The 25,716-nt window shown below is 40.7% G+C and overlaps 1 protein-coding gene across 3 annotated transcripts in view; it reads left to right on the top strand.

Moving 5' to 3' along the window:
- The first annotated feature begins 235 nt into the window (after positions 1 to 235).
- Positions 236 to 25,716, top strand: part of Rngtt (RNA guanylyltransferase and 5'-phosphatase) — a 193,107-nt gene continuing 167,626 nt past the window's right edge. For 2 of the 3 annotated variants that reach the window (XM_021159529.3, XM_021159528.3), the window contains exons 1-6: positions 236 to 424; positions 9,996 to 10,105; positions 14,930 to 15,033; positions 15,115 to 15,203; positions 20,713 to 20,788; positions 22,032 to 22,272. In XM_021159529.3, the coding sequence (XP_021015188.1) occupies positions 361 to 424; positions 9,996 to 10,105; positions 14,930 to 15,033; positions 15,115 to 15,203; positions 20,713 to 20,788; positions 22,032 to 22,272 (684 nt within the window). In that variant the 5' untranslated portion in view covers positions 236 to 360. Of the gene's footprint in view, positions 425 to 9,995; positions 10,106 to 13,697; positions 13,882 to 14,929; positions 15,034 to 15,114; positions 15,204 to 20,712; positions 20,789 to 22,031; positions 22,273 to 25,716 lie in introns of those variants that run through there. The other variant, XM_085839440.1, reaches the window with a different exon arrangement.

Raw genomic sequence — 25,716 nt, 5'->3', positions numbered from 1 at the left:
GGTTTCTCCGGTTTAGATGGAAAAAAAAGACTCACAAAGGCAAAACAGGGCCGGGGCGTGGCAGAGGCCGGCGCCCTGAGATACAGGGGGCGGGGCCGAAGGGGGCGGGGCCAGGTGGAACCGCCCCTCTAGTTCTCAGCAGCTTCCCCTCCCTCAGTTGGGCGGGGCTTCCATTTCGCCTGACCTCGGAAGAAAGGGGGCGGGCCCTTTGGGGCGGAAGTCGCAGTGCATTGTGGGTTCGCCGGGAGCTGCGGAGTCGAACCTGAATGAAAGTGGCGCGCCGCTGAGGACCCGGGTCGAGCTGCTGCCGTTGGGGTCCGGGCTGGCTTGCTGTGGAGCTGTCGGCGAGGCGGCACAGACATGGCTTACAACAAGATCCCCCCGCGGTGGCTGAACTGTCCGCGGCGCGGTCAGCCGGTGGCAGGTACCCGGGAGGAGGCTGCGGGAGGGTTCGAATCTCACTGCGCCGGCCGGGCCTGGGGGACCGCGCGCTTGGTGGCCGCCAGTCGGGACTCCCGCAAGGCGGAGGAGTGAGGACGGGAGGTGGACCAGACGCTTCTGGAGCTTAAAGTTTGTGAACCTCTTTGTGATATTTTGGAGACTGGGTCTCGCTGTCTTGGCGAGACTTGTTTTCGGAAAGAGAGTAGCTGGGTGTGAGCTTTGAAATTGAAGGAAAGCTTAAAGAGACGCGAGGCTGGATAGCGGGGGACTTTTGGTTTTGTTATTAAAAATTGACTTTTTGCGGAATGTTGGCATCTTGAGTTTGACGTAGAGTGGACTCATCCCCGAACTTGCGAGCCGGGATTATAGGCCCGGGTCACTGCTTGGCTAAAAGAACAGTGATTTCAAAGTGTATAGTTTGATAGTTTTGGACCACACACATGTATTCCAGGGAATACACATGAAATAACGGAGGCACAGTTCTCTGAATCCGTGGAGACATCGCACATGGTAACCTTAAAGGACCAGGCTCCACAGTTACCAGCAACCGGGTTAGATAGCAATTAGGAACTTTGTCGGCTGGACCTCGGAGCCAAAAGCATTTTTGTGATTAAAATTGAGGAAGGAATACAAGTACTGTTTACACGGGATTTGCTCAGCTATAGAGTAATTATCGGGCAGGTGTTTGCAAAGATCTGCTAAGCCTCCTTATCGGAGTTCTGAGACATAAGCGTTTCCTTTCGCTTTTTTTTTTTTTTTTAAAGCTATCTGAACACCAGGCAAAATACAGTGAGCTGTGGCTCCCTATTGAGGTGCTAGCTGGTGCCCACACCCTTGCTTTCTGGTTGTCTTTATTCTGAGTGACTCTCTTTTTCTTTGTTTGATTTTTTTTTTGTTTTTGTTTTTGTTTTTTTGAGACGGGGTTTCTCTGTGTAGACCTGGTTGTCCTGGAACTCACTTTGTAGACCAGGCTGGCCTGGAACTCAGAACTTGCCTGCCTCTGCCTCCCAAGTGCTGGGATTAAAGGCGCGCACCACCACGCCCGGCGACTCTCTTTTTCTTTTTTTTTTTTTTTTTTGGTTTTTCGAGACAGGGTTTCTCTGTGTAGCCCTGGCTGTCCTGGCACTCACTTTGTAGACCAGGCTGGCCTCGAACTCAGAAATCCGCCTGCCTCTGCCTCCCGAGTGCTGGGATTAAAGGCGTGCGCCACCACGCCCGGCTTCGACTCTCTTTTTCTTAACTCTTGAGCTAAAATCTGTATATTAAACTGTAACCTTTTGTTTTAAAGCAGTGCTGGGTAACACAAAGCAGGAAGTTTTAGGATGGAGCTTATGTGAAGATTTCAGCACATATAGGAAGAAACAGTTGTGTTATGTATGGGTCAGGATGTGGTGTTTAACTGGGTATCTTTTCTGGCGTCATTTGGAATTAAATTTAGGGAGTCTCAGAATTTTTGCCACCTTCAAAATTTCTTGCTCCCCCCTCCCTTATTTATGTTGCTTTAAGTTATGTGGATGTAACACTTGTATGAACACTTGTACCCGTGGCAGGAGATTCCAGTCAGCACCAATTATGTGGTGACAGATAAATGGGAGTGGTGGCATTCTAAGACTAACAAGGACCCACAGGCTCTGGTGCTACAGTTCATCTCCAGACCTGGCCATGCTGACACCAAGTCATGGCCAAGTGACTTGCTTTAAACATGAGTTTTAGGAGCTTGGGAGTTGTCTCGGTGCTGCTGTTCCAGAGAACACAAGTTTGGTTCCCCGTACTCACAAAGAGTGGCTCACAACCACCTGCAGCTCCACTTCCAGGACATCTGATTTCCTCTTCTGCGCTTGTTTACATTGATTCTTCTATTTTGTATTTTGTAAGCATTCCTTAAGATTTCATATGAAATCCTGTTAATAAAGCTATATAAACAGTTAATAAAAGTGATTTGAAAGATTTTAAGCAGAGATGGTGGCATATGTGTGTAATTCCCAGCATTTAGTATTGGTGTGAGGTGAAGGGCAGTCTGGGATACAGAGTAAGACTATTTCAAAGGGGAAAAGGATAATTTAGAGCTCAGTTTAGTAGCATATACCTATAATCCTAGCATTTAGGAGGCAGAGGTAGGGCCATTCTGGGTTACATAGGGAGACCCTGTCTGAAAAATAAAAAAGTTTTAAAACTCAATTCCTTGAGCAAAAGAGAAAGACAATTTAAGCAAGTTGTAGTACGAGCAAATTTTTTTTTTTTTAAGGAAACTTTTTATTCTCAGCATACTTATATGTATTTTTGGTTATAATGATGTTTTTTGATAGCTGTATAATCTTCAGTCAAGTTGACCATTCTGAGCCGGGCGTGGTGGCGCACGCCTTTAATCCCAGCACTTGGGAGGCAGAGGCAGGCAGATTTCTGAGTTCAAGTCCAGCCTGGTCTACAAAGTGAGTTCCAGGACAGCCAGGGCTACACAGAGAAACCCTGTCTCAAAAACAAAAAACAAAACAAAACAAAACAAAACCAAGTTGACCATTCTATTGTGAATCTTTTAAGGAATATTTATTTACTTAGTGATGTTGGGATTGAACTTGGAGCCTTACACATACTCGTCAATTATACTACTGAGCTGTATTCCTATCCTTCATTTATTTGTGCGCATCTGTGTGTGTGTGTGGGAGATGGACATGTGTAGGTCTGTGCTCAGAGGTTGGACATCTGACACATGTTGAACGTCCTTGAGAAAGGGTCTCTTCCTACACTTGGAGTTAGGTTGGGAGCCAGCAAGTTGTTACTCCAGCATGATTGAATTTTAGTTTGAAGCAGGACCTCACTATGCAGCTCTGGAACTCAGAGGAGGCTGGCCTTGAGCTCACAAAGATCTGCCTGCCTCTGTCTCCTAAGTGCTGCGATTAGAGGTATACATCACTATGCCTGGTTCAACATTGGTACTCATTATTTTAAAGATTTATTTATTTTATGTATGTGAGTACACTATTGCTTTTGTATTGTTTCAGTTGGAATAGTGTCCCCACTCTCTCTTTGAGACAGGGTTTTGCTTCATAGTCCTGGGTGGCCTAGAACTCTCTGTGTAGATGGGGCTGGCCTTGTACACTTAGAACTTGCTACTCTCTGTCTGGGATAAAAGACATCATCCTGGCAAGCTCTGATTTTCTAATGTGTGGACTTATAGTAATAATTTATTTGAGAATTTTATACATGCATATGACATATCTATTACATTTGTCACCCACTTTCTCAGCTGGTCCTTATGCCTCACCTTGAACTTAACATGTTTTTTAAGTAGCCCACTGAATCCAGTTTATGTTTTTCATATACAAACGGATGTGAGGCCCTCCACTGAAGCATTGTCCACAGTCCTAAGAAAAGTGATTCTCCTTTAACTTAGCATAAACAGCTGTCGGTAGCTCTTCAGGTGGGGGAGGGGGAGGCTCATGTGCCGCAGCCCCAAAGGTTCTTTTTTTGAAGCAAGGTTCATAGCCCATCCTGGCTTCAGACTCACAATGTAGAGGAGTATGAGATGACCTTAAACTCATTCTTTCCCACTGCTGGAGTTACAGATGTGTGTGTAGCAACACTCCTGGTTTTGTCCCTACCCAAGTGCAAGGGAAGCTGAGTAGAGTTTCTTTTTTTTTTTTTTTTAGGTTTTTCGAGACAGGGTTTCTCTGTATAGCCCTGGCTGTCCTGGCACTCACTTTGTAGACCAGGCTGGCCTCGAACTCAGAAATCCGCCTGCCTCTGCCTCCCGAGTGCTGGGATTAAAGGCGTGCGCCACCACGCCCGGTTGAGTAGAGTTTCTTGATGTGCCCTGGGAAAAAACAATTTGGCAAAGAGTTATCATTATTTATCCTCCAGTAGTGAAGACTTTATACATAGTTAAGAGAGAGGAGGTCCAGGGTGAACCTATAGAAAGCTGGCATCTAGAAGTTGGGTAGAAAATAAAAGAGGGATCAAAGGAATGGAGGAAGAAGGACTGAAAGGTGTTAGTTGAGTGGGAGATAAGAGTCTGATATCCACCTGTATTCCCAGCCATCAAGAGACAGAGGCAGGAGGATCACAGATTCTGGACTAGTGTGTGCTGCATAGTGAGACCCCATTTCAGAAAACCTAAAACCAGGGGTTGGGGTGGAGAAGAAGCCCAAACCCCATAAGTCTTGTGTTACAGAAGGCAAGACAGTTTTTCAGGAAGGGCGTTGGGTACATGAAATGCTGCTGAGATGTTAAGGTGCTATAGTTGTTGACAACAGTGAGAAGTGTCTTTTCTGCCTCCCAGGATGTAAATCACTTTTGAAAGGAGAGGGATTTGAAGGTGTGGGGAGAGAATTCTAATTAGACTGTATGAAAACTCAACATTAGTTGTGAATTAGGTATAGTTTTGAACAGGTGAAGTCATTACAGTTTTGACTACATGTTCAAATAAATATTTGTTTTCATTTTTTTCCTCTGTATTTGGAGTCAGGGTTTCAATATTTAGCTCAGGATGGGATGAAACTTGATATATAGACCAGTCTGGCTGTGAACTCACAGAGCTCTGCCTGCCTCTGAGTCTTGAATGCTGGGGTTAAAGGAGTGCCCTACCATGCCTGGTGGGCTCAGTAGTAGAACACTTGCCCAGGATATATAAGGGAAGAACGAAAAAAGAAAAAAAAGAAAGAAAGAAAAAGTTGTTAGGACTGAAAATGAAGCACAGTCAGGGAGAGTGAGCTTGGGTCTTGTTCTTCTCTGGTTATGCCTGTTCAAGGTTCTAAATGTGTCTTGTGTTTCAGTGCCATTTCCTGCCTAGCTTTGGAGATACTCTGTCAGGATAGTACTGAGTATTTCCTGTGTCTTTAGTCTGCATCTTACCTCTTAGGTATAGTGTCTTGTGTCGTTCATCTTGAACGTTGTGGTCATGATCGCTCATTTTCTTCTTTCTTCTTTGGATGTAATAATTCCTTAGCCTTGTCTTCACTCCTTGATATTCTTCTTCCAGTTGGTCTATTGTGATGCTTTCCATTACCTTTTATTTGATCCAGTGAATCTTTGAGCTTTGGGTTCTGGAGAAATGGCTCTTGTTGCTCTTGCAGAGAGCTCAGGTTCTGTTCATAGCATCCACATGGGAGCTCACAACTGTCTGTAACCTTAGTTCCAGGGGATCTGTTGCCTTTTTGTCTCCTCAGGCACTAGGCATGCATGTAGTGTACACAAATATACAATGGCAAGACACTCTTGAAATAAAATAAATCCTTAAGAAGAAACACAGACAATTGTGAATCACCACAGTTGGTTCTCTCATCAACAACAGCTGAAACTGAATTCTTGCTTGCCATTCCAGATGTTTTCATACTTTTGGATTCAGTTTGGAAGAGTTGTGCTGCCATGGTTTTTTCACGTTTCTAAGTTGCTTATGCTGTGATAAGTACAACTATTGGTGACTGGCACTTCTGTCTTCAGTTGGAGGTCTTAGCACTTTGAGGGTTCAGTCCCTAGTACTGCTTAGATAGGAAGAAAACTGCTGTAATAGCAGTAACATCAAATCAAACCAGATAAGAGAAATACAGTACAAATCAACAAGACTGTATATGCTATCAGTTAGTATAAGAATATGAAGATAAAAATTGATAATGGGGCTATTGAGATGGCTCAGTTGGTAAAGCTTACTGCTAAGCTTGGCTCTTTAAGTTCAGTGTCCAGGACCTACATGGTGGGAGGACAAGAACTACAGTAAGCTGTCATCTGACCTGCACATGCAAGCTGTGTGCACACACATGCACATAAATAAATACATGTAACAAAAATAAAACAATACTGTTGTCAATTAAAACACTTAATTACATTTATTTAATAGTAACCAGGTGAGAGATGAGTGGTATCTGATTCCTTGAGCCCTATTATCTAGCTCTAGGCTTGCTCTTTAGTCCAGTGGAGCCTTGTGGGACCCCAAGAGCACCTGCCTCTCCATGGAAACCTTCGGGGGCCCCAAAACTAAACAGCTTGGAGCCCTGCCTGACCACCCATCCTAGTTGGACCTGCCTGCCTTTGAAGTGAGTCTGCCTGGGACAGCCTGCAGAGACAGGAATCTAGCATAACTGGCCACTGAGAGGCTACAGCCTGCAGCCAATGGAAAGAGATGCAGAGAATCACAGCCAAACATTAGATGGAGCTTGGGAAGTCTTACGACTTGTGTCTATTTGATTAAAAAAAGTTGCAGTTCAGCCGGGCGTGGTGGCGGGCGGCTTTAATCCCAGCACTCCGGAGGCAGAGGCAGGCGGATTTCTGACTTTGAGGCCAGCCTGGTCTACAAAGTGAGTTCCAGGACAGTCAGGGCTACACAGAAAAACCCTGTCTTGAAAAACCAAAAAAAAAAAAAAAAAAAAAAAAAGTAATTGGCTATCCAGATCCATCCCCACTCCCACATGCTGAAGATTGAACCTCTAGCCTTCTGCATTCTAGGCAGTACAATATTAATATAGTTTTATCCTGTGTGAGTTCTAAGTTGAGTAGACTGAATTTTTCTGTAGCTCAGGTAGACCTTGTGTTTCTCTCCTTGTGCCTCATCTTTCTGAATGGCTGGGGTTATTGGTCTTTATCACCAGGCTTGTCCAGTTGTTTCATATATTTCTGAGTGTCTAATTAAGTTGAGAAACGAACGATACCTGACCATTGAATTTAGCAGTGTGGTGGAATGTTCATTGTTGATTTTGAGTTTTATAGAAAACAAAAGTTAAAAAAAATGTCATATTTGGGTGAATGGTATTTTTAAGACTAAATATTTCAGTTACTTATTGTTATTTTTCCTATTATTTGAAAATGTAAATTAGTTTAAGTAGTGGATTAGTTAGATTTCTGTCATTGTGACAAAATTTCTGAGGTAATCAACTTACAAAGAAGAGAAGTTGCAAGCTGAAGAGGCGGCTCAGTGGTTAACAGTATTGTGCTACTCGTACAGAGGACCCAGGTTTGGCTTCCAGGCCCACTTGGCAGGTTACAACTGTCTCTAACAGTTCTAAGGAGTTTGAGTCGTCTTTTGAATACCTAGGGCACCAGGCACCCATGTGCAAATAAATACATGCAAGCAGACACATGTAAAATAAAAATAAATACTTAAAAGAAGAAGAAAGGCTGTCTGGGCCTGGTGGTGTACACTTTTAGCCAGTCCCACCTACTCAGGAGGCTGGTCACATGCCCAAGGCTAGCCTGAGTAACGTAATAACCCTGTCTCAGAATTAAAAACAAAACCAGAAAGGGTTGGAGAATGCAGCTCATTGTTAGAACACCTCACTAATACGCACAAAATCCTAAATATAGTCTGTAGCACCACAAAAAGGGTGGGGGGTGATTATTTTTTTGTATTTTGTTGATAGGTTCTTGCTGTATAGCCAGGTTGGCCTAGAACTTCTGACATTCCTTCTTCTGTATCCTCAGTGCTGATATTACAGGCCTGCACTACCATGCTAGTTGAGGAAAGAATCTGGTTTTGGTTCATAATTTGAGAAGTTGTAGACTGTGGTTACATGGCCCTGACCCTTTGGGCTTCAGTCAGATAAATCAGAACACCATGAAAGAGGATATGGTGGAACAAACCTATCCTCTTGGTGGTCAGAAGGTAAAGAGGAAAGGTCCTAAATCAACTTACAGCCTTTAAGGATATGCTTCACCCAGGGACTTCCTCCAACTAGACACCTTCTGCTAGTGTTTCTGCTAATTCCTAGTAACTCAGTAAGTTAAGAATCTATGGATTCTACCCCAGAGCTCTTGACTCTAGCTGCATTTGTATCAAAAGATGGCCTAGTCGGCCATTACTGGAAAGAGAAGCCCATTGGACTTGCCAACTTTATACGCCCCAGTACAGGGGAATGCCAGGGCCAAGGGGTGGGGGTGGGTGGGTGGGGGACTGCGGGGGGGGGGGAGTGTATTGGGGACTTTTTGGATAGCATTGGAAATGTAATTGAGGAAAATACCTAATTAAAAAAAAAGGAAAAAAAAAAAAGAAAAGAGAAACAACAGAAAAAAAAAAAAGAATCTATGGATGAGTGAATCTGTTGATGAAGTCAGAGCTCTTATTATCCAGTTACCTCCCAGATGTTGTGTCTGGCACCAAACAAACCATATGTCTTTAGCAAGAGATTTTGGTTAATATTATCTTAACATGATAACAGCTTCCCCATGATCTTTCCAAAGATGTGGGTAAGCTTCAAAGATGGATATACTTAAGAACCCCCACATATGACTAGGGCTGGGGATGTAGTAGAGTACTTACCTAGTATGCACAGAGCCCTGGTTTTTAGCCCTAACATTACATTAGGACCAGTTCTGTTGGGGGAACACCAATTCTGAAAACTGAGGTAGGAGAACCAAGAGTTCAGGGTTATCCCCAACTACATAGCAAGTTTGAGTCTAAACTCAAACTGGAAACAGAGTTTCAAATTAGGACAAATAAACAAAACAACAACAAAAAGGAAACCCCCAAATACCAAAGCCATGTAATTAGAAACTTAAAATAAGTGAGTTAAACTGGATGTATTGGTATGTACGTGTAATTCCAGCTTTTGGGAGACTGAGATACTACGTGAGACACTTCCTGGGTAGATGGGGACAAATGTTTACTCACCCCAGATAGGGAAATGACAATAGACGAGAAGTAAGGATGGTTCCAAAATCCAACTTGGTGAGCCAGTGAGTTTTATCGAGGTTATTGCTTCCAGGACCAGATGACCAGTGGTTTAAAGCTTAAAGAGTCTTTAAAAGAAAAAAAAAACAAACAGATTTCTTTATGTTTTATTTATGTGTATGTATGTATGCCTGTATAAGTTTATGTACACCATGTGTGTGCAGGAGTTTGTAGAGGCCAGAAAGATCCCCTGGAACTGGAGTCACATTCACTTGTGAATCACTGTATGGGTGCTGAGATTCCAGCTCCTCTGTGAAAACAATAAGTGCTCTTAACTGCTAAGCCATCTCTTAAGCCCCAAGTTTAGATTCTTTATGGAAGTTTCATTCATTGGTAATTCTCCTTTGTTCATATCATCAAATTTTAGAATTAATTCAAAATAATTTGTGTTTTAAGGTAGTCTTCTTTTAAAATAATGTTTATAGTAAAAGTATATTAGGAGTAGTTGCATTTTTAATTTTGTTTTTTCTTTTAAGCTATTAAATAAGTGAGGATGGGGTGTGGTTCAATTAGTATGACTTGCTTACCATCAGGAAACCCTGGGTTCCATACCAGTACTACATACAACTAGGCATGGTGGTACAAAAGAATCAGAATATTTTTTTCCTAGACAGGGTTTCTCTGTGTAGCCCTGGCTATTCTGGAACTAGCTCTGTAGACCAGGCTGGCCTTGAATTCAGAAATCCACCTGCCTCTGCCTTCCATGAGCCAGAAAAGCGTGCATCACCACTGCCCAGCCGAGAATCAGCAATTTAAGGTCATCCTCAGGTACACATTGAGTCTCAGGCCAGCCTGGGGTATGTGAGACTGTGCCTTATTTTAAGAAGGCAGCTTTGGAATGGCAAATGACAGAATTTTAGTCCCTTAAATAATGAAAATTATTATCCACCTTAATGTTTAGGAAGATTCTTACCTCTGAAGACGATGCTGGGGCCAAGATATGATAGTCAAGTTGCTGAAGAAAACCGGTTCCATCCCAGTATGCTCTCAAATTATCTAAAGAGCCTGAAGGTAAGAAGCAAAGCTCTTTGCTACTCCTGTAGTATTCCTGTCTTGGTTTTGTTTTAGAGCTTTTCTGTAAGTGAGAGGTATTATGTGTACACATGGACACAGAGGCCAGAAGACAGTCTTGGGTATGGTCCTCAGGCACCATTCACCTTTTGCTTTTGAAATAAGATTTTTTATCAATAGATTCCTTTCATATATGTATGTATTTTTGGATGCTTCTACAGTAGTAGACTTCCATATGATTTTTGAAATGGCCTTTAGTGTTAGTTGTCTCTTCCTATGTTCCTTCCTTTTCTCTTTTCTCCCCTCCTCCTCCCCATTTAATTCTCCTGTTCTAGTTTCTCTTTTATTTCTCCATAACACTATACTCCTATCTCCCCTTCTTTGGGAGGGTCTTTCCTCACTGGTCCCTTACTAGGTACCTAATCTCTGGTTATTCACACTGTAGCAAACATAGTGAAAGCTTAAAACAAATAACCACATTATAAGAGAACAACATACAATAGTTGTCTTTTTGGGTTTGGGTTACCTTCCTCATGCTGAATTCTAGCTCCATCCATTTACCTGCCAATTTCATTTTTTAAATAGCTGAATAACATTCCATTGTTATTCCATTGTACCACATTTTCATGATTTATTCATCAATCATGGACATATAAGCTATTTCCAGTTTCTAACTATTTATGAATAGAACAGCATTGAATGTGGATGAGTAAGTCCCTGTAATAGGATGGCAGTCTCTAGATGGTCCATCCTTTCGTCACAGCTCCAAACCTTGTCTCTGTAACTCCTTCCATGGGTGTTTTGTTCCCAATTCTGAGGAGGGCACAGTGCCCATACTCCATTGCATACACTAGCAAGATTTTGCTGAAAGGACCCAGATATAGCTGTCTCTTGTGAGACTATGCCGGGGCCTAGCAAACACAGAAATGGATGCTCACAGTCAGCTAGTGGATGGATCACAGGGCCCACAATGGAGGAGCTAGAGAAACTACCCAAGGAGCTAAAGGGAACTGCAACCCTGTAGGTGCCACAACATTATGAACTAGCCAGTACCCCGGAGCTCTTGACTCTAGCTGCATATGTATCAGAAGATGGCCATCACTGGAAAGAGAGGCCCATTGGACATGCAAACTTTATATGCCCCAGTACAGGGGAGCGCCACGGCCAAAAAAATGGGAATGGGTGGGTAGGGAAGTGGGGGGGAGGGTATGGGGGACTTTTGGGATAGCATTGGAAATGTAATTGAGGAAAATACGTAATAAAAAATATTAAAATTAAAAATAAAAAAGAGTTGTAAGGTAGAGTGATTCCCAGATTCCTGAGGAATTGCCACATTGATTTCTATAGTGACTGTTCTAGTTTGCATTGCCCCAGCAGTGAGTAAGTATTCCCCTTTCCCAGTATTCTCAGCAGCATTTGTTTTATTGACCTTGGCCATTCTGACTTGGGTAACATGAAATCTCAAGTTCATTTTAATTTGCATTTCCCTCATGACTAAGGATGTTGAACATTTCTTTTACTGTTTCTAGGACATTTTTATTTTATCTTTTGAAAACTTTATTCTTAATTCTGTACCCCATTTTTTCCCTGTTCCGTAGCCCACTTCTCTGTCCTGAATGATTGTATTCTTTACCACAGCTCTTCAGCTTCATGAGGTCCCATTTATTAACTGTTATTCTTGGTGCCTGTGCTGTTGGTGTCCTGTTAAGAACATTCTTTTCTGTGTAAATGAGTTCAAGTCTATTTCCTACTTTTTCTTCTATTAGATTTAGGGTACAAGGTCTGTGTTGAGGTTCTTAATCCATTTTGAGTTGAGTTTTGTGCAGGGTAATAACTATGGATCTATTTGCATTCTCTTATGTGTGGCTATGATGTTTGACCAACATCATTTATTGATGATGCTGTCTTTTCTCCTTTGTATATTTTTGGCTTCTTTGTTAAACAAAAATCAGATTTCTATTGGTATGTAGAAATATGTCTGGGTCTTTAATTCCATTGTTCAATGTGTTTGTTTTTATGACAATACCATGCTGTTTTTATTACAATAGCTCTGTAGTACATTTTGAGGTAGAAGATGGTATTAACTCAAGGAGTGCTTTTATTCAGGATTGTTTTAGTTACCCAGTTTCTTTTCTTTTTTCTTTGTTTTTTCATTTGTATATGTTTGTATGTGTGTGTTTCCAAATGAAATTGAAGATTGTTTTTTCAATTTCTGTGAAAAATTGTGTTGGAATTTTGGTGGAGATTGTATTGAATATGTAGACTGTTTTTGGTAGGATGGCCACTTTCATAATATTAATTCTTCTGATTCATGAACTCGGGAGATCTTTCCATCTTCTGATGTCTTCCTAATTTTCTTTCTTCAATGTCATAAAATTTTAATTGTACAAGTTTTTCACTTGCTTGGTTTATATGTGTGTGCGCGTGCACATACACTCAGACACACAGACACACACAGACAGACAGACACACACACACACACACACACACACACACATTTTGAAGATACTGTGAAAGGTGCTGTTTCCCTGATTTCTTCCTCAGTATATCTGTCATTTTTATATAGGAAGGTTACTGATTTTTTTGTGAGTTAATTTTGTATACTGCTACTTTGCTGAAGTGTTTCAGCAGTGACCATTCGTTTCCTGGTGGAGTCTTAGGATTTTTTATCTATTAAATCATATCTCCTGCAAATAATGACACCTTACTTCTCTCTTTCCATGTGTTACCCCTAGATCTCCTTCAGTTGTCTTATTGCTCTAGTGAAGACTTTCCAATGCTATATGGAATAGGTGTGGAGAGAGTGTCTTCTTCCTAGTTTTAGTGGAAATGTTTTGAGTTTCTCTCTGTTTATGTTAATACTGGTTGTTGGCTTACTATATGTCCTTTTTTTGTTGTTTTTAAATCCCATCTAGACAGGGTTTGTCTGTGTGTCCCTAACCAATCTGGAACTTCTTGTAGACCAGGCTGTCCTTGAATTTAGAGATTTGCCTGCCTCTGCCTCAAGTGCTGGGGTTTGTATGTCCTTTTTATCACTTGACTCTTCTGAACTGTTATCCTGAAAGGAATGTTGGATTTTGTCAAAAGCCTTTTCTGCATCTGATGAAATGATCATGTGGCTTTGCGTTTCTGTTTGTTTAAATGGTGGACTTAACACTCATAGATTTGTACCAAAGGGTAGATTACCCAATCCAGTTTCAGTTGCCTTGGTTATATTTTCTTGTTATTCTCACAGATTATGTATAATAGAATGTTGTGGAGGATATGTGAACTTTTTCTGTAGCTTAGTTCAGGAATAAATTTCTTCTCTTTCCCCTCTGTTCATTTTTTTTTTAAAATTTATTTTGTGGATTTTTTTGGATAGGGTCTCATGTGGCTCAGTCTGTTCCTAAAGTTGCTATATAGCTGAGAATAACTTTGAAATCTTGTTTCCCCTGTGTCCACATCCCGTGTACTGGGCTTCAGAACAACATTAAACAAAACAAAATAAAACAAACCATTTAGATTATACATGCTTCTTGATTTTATTGAAAATGAAATTAGGATTTTAATTTATTTTCAAACCCTTATCTTGTTTCTTTCTGATATCCAGGAAGAGAGATATACGTGCAGAGGGCAGAGGTTGATGTCTGATGTCTCCCTCTGTCAGTCTCCAACTTATTTTTTTGAGACAAGGTCCTTCACTGAACCTGGAGCTTGCTGCTTTGGCTAGACTTAGCTGGACAACAAAGCCCCGCGGATCGTCCTGTGCCCACCTCCCAGCCCGGGGATTACAGGTGTGTTCACACACCTGCCTTTTCCAGTGGGTGCTGGGGATCCGAACTCAGGCTCTCACGCTTGCACAGCAAGCACTTTGCCCACCGAGCCATCTCCTCAGCTTGGGAATTGCATAAGAGAACTGCCTGAGAGTCTGCTTTCATCCCCTCACCCCACTGTGTAGCCCTGGCTGTCCTAGAACTTGCTCTGTAGACTAGGCTAGCCTCAAACTCAAGAGTTCTGCCTGCCTCTGGCTCACGAGTGCTGGGATTGAAGGTGTGTGTTAGCACACTTGGCTTCTATTTTTGTTTTTTACTGTGCTTCTTTAAAAGAGTAGTGTATTTTCATAAAATAGAAGAATTAATTATGTAGAAATTAATTTGTGGCATAAATGGCTTCTTACATTTTTTTTAAAGATTTATTTATTACTATATCTAAGTACACTGTAGCTGTCAGAAGAAGGCATCAGATCTCATTATAGGTGGTTGTGAGCCACCATGTGGTTGCTGGGATTTGAATTCAGGCCCTTTGGAAGAACAGTCAGTGCTCTTAACCGCTGAGCCATCTCTCCAGCCTGGCTTCTTACCTATTTTAAGGCTGAAATATAGTATAGTGACAAATATACATAGGAGTTGTGGTGGCTACTTCAAACCTGGGGTGATTTGTGCCTGGAGCTAGAGCTGTGCTCTTTCAGAATAATGCAGTCTGCTTCTTAGCTTCCGGCCTCAAGATACAGATTTATATACAGATATCAATGTCAGAGATTTATACCAGAGATAGAGAGAAATGTGGCCATGTTTTCCTTTTTGAATTCACATTTGGAATGTTGAGAGTGGGAATCTGTTTTGATTATACTTTCTGTCCTCCTTAGCTTAGGGCTATTTTCCAGTGTCTGCTTAGATCTTATGTCTGGAATGCTTAGATTCTTAGTTTAGAAGGTACTTTTCATGGGCAGCTGTTTGGTAGCAGTGAGCATGCAGTATCTCTCGGTGGGGTGGATGAGCTCTAGTCTTGACTCTTCTTGTTTGGAATAACTATAGTAACTAGCAAATCTGCTTTTTTTTAAAGGTTAAAATGAGCTTGTTGGTGGATCTGACAAATACTTCAAGGTTCTATGACAGAAATGACATAGAAAAAGAAGGAATCAAGTATATCAAACTTCAGTGTAAAGGGTAAGATGTAGGTTATTGAGAGTGAAAGCTTTCATTGAGGATTGGATGTCTTTTCAAAGCAACTTCTTTTTGTGTTCTCAGACATGGCGAATGCCCCACCACTGAGAATACTGAGACATTCATTCGCCTGTGTGAGAGGTTTAATGAAAGAAGCCCACCTGAACTTATAGGTATGTTGGTTTCCTTAGGACAGTCCTGTTGTTTTTTGTTTGTTTGTTCTTTTGTTATAGAAATTCACAAATATAAGCCCCATATGTAGTGAAATGAAACTCTATACACTCAGTAATACTATTTTGCTGATATTTTAATCTTTCCACTAATTTTTAGTACTTATTTTTGTTATTAGTTTTAATTAACTAATTGATGTGTATATGTTTATATGAGTGTGTGTATTTGTAGAGGTCAAGTCAGGAGGTCTCTCACTAAGTTGGAACACATCTATTTGGCTGGAGTAGCTGGCCACCGAGCAGGGAGCTGCCTGTTTTTATCCCCTAGTGCTGAGGTTAGAGATGTGTGCTGTACCCAGCTTTTATCTTGGTGCTGGGGATCTGTCTGCACTCATGCCTGTGTGGCAGGGAATTTTCAGACTGATGCATCTTCCCTGCCGTTTTTGGTGTATTTTAAAAAATCATAGATGTCATGCCATTTCATTGTTTGAGTGTCTCTAATTGTCAAGGCATTTTGGTTTTTATATAAACACCATGCAATTAGTATATGGAAGAGAATACTTACAAGTTCCTTAATATCCACTAAAACCAGTCCTCTTTTGGATTTCCTCACTTCATCTAAATTATCTTTTTAAGTTTTGGTGTTTTGGGACAGAATGTGGGATGACCTCTGGTCTTCACATACATATACACAAAAGAAAAAGAAAAAAAAAATCTGTACCAACTAGATATTTCCTGAGCCATCTGCACAATATTCCTGTTTAAAGTGCTAGCATGGATCAGGAAATGAATTTAGTTATGTTTCAAGTCTAAATTCATGGGGTATATAATAAACAGTTTATAGGTCGAGCATCCATAATCTGAAAATCCCAAATCCAAAATGCTTTTTTTTTTTTTTTTGGTTTTTCAAGGCAGGGTTTCTCTGTGTAGCTCTGGCTGTCCTAGAACTCACTCTGTAGACCAGGCTGGCCTTGAACTCAGAAATCAGCCTGCTTCTGCCTCCCAAGTGCTAGGATTAAAGGTGTGTGCCACCACTGCCCGGCTCCAAAATGCTTTGAAACCATAAACTTTTTGAATATAGTTATGACACCACAAATAGGAAATTCCGTATTTTGAAACGGTGGTTAAAGTTTTGTAAGAGTTCTACAATATTACTTTCAGGCTAGGTTTATATGAAACATAAACATAAAACATGTTTAGATGTGAATTCTATCCCCAGAATAAATTTTCAAAAATGGAAGGAAAAAAAAACCTTCAAGACTTAAACCACTTTGTTCTCAAATAGTGCGTATAAGCTGTGACTGATACCGTGGGAAAGCAAGCAGAGAAATTTAGGGTGTAGAATATTTTACAAGAAAATGACTTGTTTCTTTAAGAAACTTTTAAAATAGCTTGAAGAAAGAGAAAACTAGAGAGACAAGATACAACAACAAAATTTCATATGTGAACATTGTTAGATTGTGCTTTGAGAAACTAACTTTAGAAAGGCTTTGTTGGCCTGGGTACTGTGTTGTGCTATTTTAATTCAGGAGGCGGAAGCAGGGTTATTGCTGTGAGTTTGAGGCATAGCATTGGCTAACTAAGTCTACATAAAGAGACCCTGTCTCAAACAAAACAAAACAAAACAAAACAAAACAAAACAAAACAAAACAAAAATGCTGACTGTGAGTACAGATAGGTTGTCAGGCTCGAAGCCAAGCGCCTTTACCCTCGGACCTGTTGTGGCACGTCACTGGCCTCCAGAGGGTCTCCTTGAACTGCATTTGGCATTTACTTTCTTAGGATATTCCATGCCACTGATCCATTTATAGTTTGCCATATGTGCTTTCTGATTACTGTTTTTACATTTGAACATATTCCTTCTAGCTGTACTTTCTTTGTTATCTTATTTACTGAGAATTATTCATATAAAAGATTTTATTAATATTAGTGATTAGCTATGGAGGTAGAAATGATTGATTTTGCTCAACTAGTAGTCATTTTAAGTAACAAAAACACTTTTGTAGAGAAATCTTATTTGTAGAAATGAGATGAAAATGATATTGCTTTATTCAGGTTTTTTTTTTTGTTTTGTTTTTTTTTTTAATATTTTTATTACATATTTTCCTCAATTACATTTCCAATACTATCCCAAAAGTCCCCCATAGCGCCCCCCACTTCCCTACCCACCCATTCCCATTCTTTTGGCCCTGGCATTCCCCTATATTGGGGCATATAAAGTTTGCAAGTCCAATGGGCCTCTCTTTCCATTGATGGCCGACTAGGCCATCTTTCGATACATATGCAGCTAGAGACAAGAGCTCCAGGGTTCTGGTTAGTACATCATGTTGTTCCAACAATAGGGTTGCAGATCCCTTTAGCTCCTTGGGTACTTTCCCTAGCTTCTCCATTGGGAGCCCTGTGATACATCCAATAGCTGACTGTGAACATCCACTCCTGTGTTTGCTAGGCCCCGGCATCGTCTCACAAGAGACAGCTATATTTGGGTCCTTTCAGCAAAATCTTGCTAGTGTATGCAATGGTGTCAGCGTTTAGAAGCTGATTATGGGACGGATCCCTGGATACAGCAGTCTCTAAATGGTCCATCCTTTCATCACAGCTACGAACTTTGTCTCTGTAACTCCTTCCCTGGGTGTTTTGTTCCCAATTCTAAGAAGGTGCACAGTGTCCACACTTTGGTCTTCATTCTTCTTGAGTTTCATGCGTTTATCAAATTGTATCTTATATCTTGGGTATCCTAAGTTTTGGGCTAATATCCACTTATCAATGAATACATATTGTGTGAGTTCTTTTGTGATTGTGTTACTTCACTCAAGATGATGCCCTCCAGGTCCATCCATTTGGCTAGGAATTTCATAAATTCATTCTTTTTAATAGCTGAGTAGTACTCCATTGTGTAAATGTACCATAATTTCTGTATCCATTCCTCTGTTGAGGGACATCTGGGTTCTTTCCAGCTTCTGGCTATTATAAATAGGGCTGCTATGAACATAGTGGAGCATGTGTCCTTTTTACCGGTTGGGACATCTTCTGGATATATGCCCAGGAGAGGTATTGCTGGATCCTCCGGTAGTACTATGTCCAATTTTCTGAGGAACCGCCAGACTGATTTCCAGAGTGGTTGTACAAGCTTGCAATCCCACCAACAATGGAGGAGTGTTCCTCTTTCTCCACATCCTCGCCAGCATCTGCTGTCACCTGAATTTTTGATCTTAGCCATTCTGACTGGTGTGAGGTGGAATCTCAGGGTTGTTTTGATTTGCATTTCCCTGATGATTAAGGATGTTGAACATTTTTTCAGGTGCTTCTCTGCCATTCGGTATTCCTCAGGTGAGAATTCTTTGTTCAGTTCTGAGCCCCATTTTTTAATGGGGTTATTTGACTTTCTGGAGTCCACCTTCTTGAGTTCTTTATATTTTATTCAGGTTTTTGAGACAGGTTCTTTGTAGCCTATACTGGCCTGGAACTCAGGATCATTTGTTTCTATTTCCTGAGGACTGGGGTTATGAGAATGCACCATAGTGCAGGAGGTTGAACTCAGTGCCTAAATATTCCAGCTTAGGTGTTGAGCATGCGTTTATACTTTGTGTGTGTGTGTGCGTGCGGCCACGAGGGTATTTTCAGGAGTTGGTTCTCTCCTTGTACCTCGTGGATTATGGAGACTAAATCCCGGCTGACAGGCTTTGTGGAAAACACCTTTTCCTGAAGAACCGTCTTGCCACCACCTGACGTCCTCATGCTCGCCACACTCCTGCTCCACTCTCCTGAATAGTCAGATTAGTCTTGTGGGGTACCACACCTGGCCTCTGGGAGAGTGAAGTTTGAGCTGATCCATCCGGCAGTAATGTTTATGTTAATAATGTCCATAGAATTTTTCATTACTATTTTAAAAACTCTGGTATTTTGTTTGTGATAATAGACATGGTCATAGATTCTGGAGTGCCATCACTCTTGGACTAGTCCTGCCTCAGCCTCTCAAGTGCTGGAGTGAAAAGTGGGATGAAAACACAAAACTGTTCAATGAGCGCTTCCACTCCCCCTACCCTCCCTTTCTCTCTCTCCCTCTCTGTCTCTCACCTCCTTTCTTTCATTTTTGAGACAGGGCCTTTTGTAGCCTTGCTTGCTGTATAGCTGAGAAGACCTTGAACTTCTGATTCTTCTCCTTGTATTTCCTAATGCTTTGATTATAGGGTGTATCACTATGCCCAGGAAGATGATCTTGAATATATTCTGAAAGAGTTTAAGAAAAAATAAATTTATTTTTTAATTTTTATTTTTACGTTTCTTTTCTTGTAAAAATTTATTATAAAATAGTAGAAGCCCCATGTGAAGATACTCAGTTGGTTTGTAAAGCACTTTCAAATTAGTGCCCTCCAATTAGTCAATCAGTTATCTGCAGCAATCTTTGTTCTATTGCTGTGAAGAGACACTATGACCATGGCAACTCTACTATAAAGGAAAACATTTAATTGGGGCTGACTTTCAGGTTCAGTGGTTTAGTGTATTATTGTCATGGTGGAAGCATGGCAGCATGCAGGCAGACGTGGTGCTGGAGAGGTAGCTGAGAGTCCTACATCTGGATCCACAGGCAGCAGAGAGAGACACTGGGCCTTCTTGACCTTCTGAAACCTCATAGGCCACTCCTAGTGACACACCTACTCCAAAAGGCCACACCTTCTAATCTTCTTAAATAATACCACTCCCTGTGAACCTGTGGGGGCCAGATTTGTTCAGGCCACCACACTTAGTTGATTACAGTCAACTATTGTCAATCCTCCAATCCTTAGATGACTTTATACACTTTTTTCCCAGTCTGGTTTAGACTTTCTTTTCCAATAGTTTGACTGCATTTCACATTGATCATAAGGAAGGCTGGAAACACTAGACCAAAGTTTCTGGGATATAGGTGTCCTGTATTTGTGTGTCTTTCCTTTCTGAGTTGTGTGTTTGAAACTCAAAATCTTGAAAAATTTTAACAACAAATTTTAGACAGAGAGTTTAAACTAATAAACCAGTGTATTATTTTTGAATTTCTGTCTAGTGCTCTGTTAGGTTCTAAGCAACCTAAATTGACAAACTGTAGCTGTCCAGCAGCCATGGATGAACTGAGTATACCTGAAAGAGGGGCTGGAAATGAAAAAGGAACAGGCTTCGAGAGAAAGATGAACCCAAGACAGAGTTTCTGATCAAGGCTCAAAGTTTCATATTTAGCACTGTGTTTATAGGGAGAGCCCACAGAGCTATCCTCTGTTTCAGCTGGATTGTGTTGCAAAGCTAGCTCAGTAGGCAATCTACTCCTGTAGGAAATTGCAGGTGTGGCAAGGCGGAAGACTCCACCTGGGTTCATAACGCCCAACAAACTATTAAGTTATAAGGAATATTTTGTTTTAAAAATGTATGAATATGTAGTGTACTTAAATAATTGAAATGTTTTAAAGGCAAGTTGTCATTTTAAAACAGTGTGTGGCATTTGAAGTGATTTAGTTTAATACAAAATTCCTTTCTCTTCTAGGTGTTCACTGCACCCATGGCTTCAACCGAACTGGTTTCCTTATATGTGCCTTTTTGGTGGAAAAAATGGATTGGAGGTATATTATATAGTATTATTATAGTGGAAGAAGATGCATGTAACAATTGCTGATGCTTATAAGCCCTATAGCTGATGTTTTTACTTTTCCATGCTTTTCTTGTATTTTGGAATCATCAGAGATTGGATCTTCCAATGTTTGGATTTATATTCAGCTTTGGAAACATCTGTTGTTTTCCTTTAAATTTTGTCTTTTCTAGCTGTTCAGAACTAGGGAAAGCTTTAATGCTCTATGAAGGAAGCATTAATCTGTTTAAATAAGTCTTGTCTTTATTGAGCATGTCATTTGTGGATTATATTTTCAGATTTTGAAGGATTAGATTCTCAATTACTTGAAATTTCTATGAGAGTAGGATACTGCTAACAGAATTTTCTTACTCCTGCTCTAGGTTCATTGTTTATGTTTCTAAAGCCCATTAGGTCCTTTTTTGGAATGCAGTCAGGCAAACACATATCTGATTGTGTTTTTTCTGATATACTCAGTGCGTGTTTACTTTGTGTACTTTTCAGCTTTGGCCTTTCAGAGTACTGTGCACAGTAGCATCAAACTTGGCTGGTGGTTAGTGCTCTTGCAAGATGTGTACTCTTGGTGCCTTGGTCTGTTGGTGGTTCCTGATAAACCATTGTGTTAACTTGCTGTTCACATTTTCTTGACCCAAGTTTTCTTTTGGAGACCTTAACCTTCAATATTTTATTAAAATTCCTTTCATTGGCTATCCATGTCTGTTGTAAGCACTCATGGCAATGGTCTTTAGACATTACAGTATATCATATATTAGAATGTACCGTGTACGCTGGGCGTGGTGGCGCACGCCTTTAATCCCAGCACTTGGGAGGCAGAGGTAGGCAGATTTCTGAGTTCGAGGCCAGCCTGGTCTACAGAGTGAGTTCCAGGACAGCCAGAGCTACACAGAGAAACCCTGTCTCGAAAAAACCAAAAAAAAAAAAAAACCCCAAAAAACCCCCAAAAAGAATGTACCATGTGTTATGGACTATATATTATAGTGGGACATGTAGTGTAGTGGGTGATATATGTGTAACATATGTTACAGCTTACCATGGGCATGCATTTGTAGAATCAGTTTATCATTGATTGAAACTTTTGCAGGTGAAGAAAGACAGAAAGACTTTGATTTGTCTGTTTTATAAGCCAGTTATACTTTTTGGGGTACCTTGAGTATGAGTTAATAATTGATAAGTCTACATAAATGGACACTAGTGAGAAAAATGATTGTTTTTCATAGTATTGAAGCAGCAGTTGCTACATTTGCCCAAGCCAGACCACCAGGAATCTACAAGGGTGATTATTTGAAGGAACTTTTTCGTCGCTATGGAGATATAGAAGAAGCACCACCACCACCTGTATTGCCAGATTGGTGTTTTGAAGATGATGATGAAGAAGATGAGGATGAAGATGGAAAAAAGGACTCAGAACCAGGGTCAAGTGCATCCTTTAGTAAAAGGAGAAAAGAACGGTTAAAACTGGTAATGTTCACAAATACTACAATATTCTTTTACAATTATTTTAAGTTACATTTATTTATTGATTGATTGATTGATTGGTTGTGCATGCTTGAATGCCGTGGTGTGGAAATGACACAGCATGCTTGTGGAGGTCAGGACAACTTGTGGGAGTCAGTTCTCTTTTCTTACTATATATGTTTGGATCCTGGGGGGTAAAACTCATGTTGTCAGGCAAACTGCAAGTTCCCTTATCTGCTGAGTCATCGTGGTGGCTCCCAAATATCATGCTGCTCTATATTTTTGTTTAAACTTATTGTGGGATATTGGCTCTGTATTAGTTAGGGTTTCCATTGCTGAAGAGACACTATGACCAAGGCAACTCTTATAAAGGACATTTAATTGGGGCTGGCTTACAGGTTCTGAGGCTCAGTCCATTATCAACATGACAGGAAGCCATGCAGTCCAAGCAGGCATGATGCTGGAGGTGCTAAGAGTTATCTGCATTCAAAGGAAGCCAAGAGCAGACTGTCTTCCAGGCAGCTAGGAGGAAGGTCTCAAAGCCCAACCCCACGGTGACATACTTTGTCCAACAAAGCCACATCTGTTCCAACCAAGATACACCTCCTAATAATGCCACTCCCTGGGCCAAGCATGTTCAGACCAGCACAGGCTATATTTCTGTTATTTTCTCTCTCTGTCTCTCTGTCTCTCTGTCTATGTGTATGCACGTGTGTGAAGAGCATAATAGTGGCATCTGATTTTATGAAATTAATTTTGGTTCTACCTGAACCCATTAAGTAACTCTTGATCTCATGAGGCAGGTGTGGCGGGATCTCACTATGAAGTCCAGGCTGGTCTCAAATTTCTAATCCTCCTGTTAAAGCCTTCTGGGTGCTGAGATAGGTTATAGACATGTCCCACTATATCTCACTTTTTAAACTTTAGCCACAAATCGGACTTTAAAAATTTGTCTTACAAAATTATTTATTCTTTGGGTGGAGGGGCTTTGCATATAATGGTGGGAGTCAAAGGACACCTTGTGTGGCTCATTCCTCCCAACCATGATGTGGGTTCTGACACCTCAGGTTGTCAGGCTTGGCAACAAGTGTCTACCTGCTTAGCCACCTTGCAGCCCAGCAGTCTTAAAAAAACTAGAGGTATAAAGTTTTATTCTGGTTTTGCTTCTTATGTAAATCAAAGAACTCTTAGATATTATGTTGAGATTAGCTTATAGTGTTAATAATAAACTTGGCATATTACTTAATACCCAGTGAGGATGTTTTTACAAAATAGTCACACAGTTAATGTAACTATTCCCTGCCATAGGGTGTTTCCTTTGTACTATATACAATTTAGAAGACTTCTACTTCTCTAGTCAGCTTTTCTTAATCTTCTAACAATAAAAGTCTAATGAAATACTAGGAGTTGGATTGTGGCTACAAATACTTGCCAAGCATGCATGCAAATTGGGATCATTCTCTAGCACTGTACAAGTGGTGCATAGTGAAGCACGCTGACTCCAGGATTCAGGAGTTCAAAGCCATTCTCTGCTACATAGTTGCAGAGAATTTAGTTTTTTTCTCTAAATTCTTAGTTGGAAAACTTAATTGTGTTTATACATTTCCAGCTTGAAGACTATAAGGTCACTGGCTAGTGTAAATTGCATGAGAAGAGAAATATTTTCAAAATGAATTCATTGTTAAACTAGTGAGATGACACATTCAGTTAGTACTTACACAGCTGTGAGGGCTGGAGTTGTGCTCCCAGCACCATGTGAAAAGCCAAGTAGACACACGCTGGAACATAAAGTGGGGTTGGAGAGACGGCTCAGCAGTTATGAGCACTATTACTTTTATAAAGGACCCAGGTTCAGTTCCTAGCACTCATATGGCAGTTCACAACTGTTACATAACTTCAGTTCCAGGGACTGTGATGCATTGTGCACATGTACGTATGCAGACAAACACTCATACATACATACATATGTTAATAAAGCCATTCATAGTAGTTCATGTCTGTGGTTTTGTGGGTTTTGGAGAAAGTTTTCTGGGCTTTGCTGGCCAACCATTCTTTTCTGAATTGGCCAAATCTTTTAAGTTTGGTGACAAACTGCTTCAAAAGATGATGGAAAGCTGGAGAGATGACTCAGCTGGTAAAAGTTTTGGCTCCTGGCACCCATGCAAGACCTGGGCATGTCGGTGCACATTTATAATCCCAGAGCTGAGGGGGCAGAGACAGGTGGATTGCTGGAGCTCATTTGCTGGCCAGCCTAACCTAATTGATGTGTTTAGATTCAGTGAAATACTGTGTCTTAGAATATAAGGTAGATAGCAGTTGACGAAGAGAGCCATAATTCTTTTGTCCTCACATGTAGACAAACATATATTTTGTATACAGACATATGTATATATAACTCATGACTTCTGTGTACCTATGCAATAAGCCTCTGGCTTCCACATATATGCACACATAAATACATATTCCCACACCCAAATATGTGTATGTAGTTGCTTACGCCTTTAAAAAAACATTTACTTATCTGGTTATGTGTATATGGGGGCCTACACACACACACACACACACACACACACACACACACACGCATAGCCACTTTCAGGCACACATGTGAGTATGCATACAAATATACACACACACATATACACACACTTCCCTTACAAATATATACATAAATATGTGTATAAGTAAGTAGATGCTTACTGCTTCTTTTTTTTTTTTTTTTTTTTTTTTTTTTGGTTTTTTGAGACAGGGTTTCTCTGTGTAGCCCTGGCTGTCCTGGAACTCACTTTGTAGACCAGGTTGGCCTCGAACTCAGAAATCCACCTGTCTCTCCCTCCCGAGTGCTGGGATTAAAGGCGTGCACCACCACACCTGGCGCTTACTGCTTCTTAAAAGCATTTATTTGTATGTGTGCATATGTGTGGATACGTGTCCACATCCATGACACACCTGTAGGAGGTCAGAGGACAACTTGGAGTCATATCTATCCTTCCCTGTCCTGGGGATCAAACTCATGTCTAGGCTTGGTTGAAAGGGCCTTCATGCCTGAGCCATCTCACACACCCTGTTTATTCAGACTGCTCTGAATTTGGTCTGCCCTCTTAGTGCTTTGATTACAGTCATTCATGTTCCACGTTGTGGCTTTTCAAATACACCTTTAAAAAGCAACATTAATTTGAGCATATATGATTAATAAAGTTATTTGATTTTTTTAAAATTAAAGTTACTGGTTTGCACAATGAGATGATGAAATACAATTGAAAGGTTTATTTCTCTATTTTTGCCAATGGAAAGAACGTTAAAAGTTACATCAAGGTTGATGTGTTTAGATTCAGTGAAATACAAAGGCTTGATTAGCACTGTAACACCCTCGGGTGGGTTTCTTTTTAAAGCAGATTTGGGGTTTAATTAAATATAACAGATACAAGATTTTTGATAAAGAAGACA

The sequence above is a fragment of the Mus caroli genome, unplaced genomic scaffold, assembly GCF_978045245.1.
Source record: "Mus caroli unplaced genomic scaffold, Mus_caroli_1 scaffold_6, whole genome shotgun sequence".
NCBI lineage: Eukaryota > Metazoa > Chordata > Mammalia > Rodentia > Muridae > Mus > Mus caroli.
Note: the sequence above shows the minus strand (reverse complement) of the source record. Positions and strands in the feature narration are given on the sequence as shown.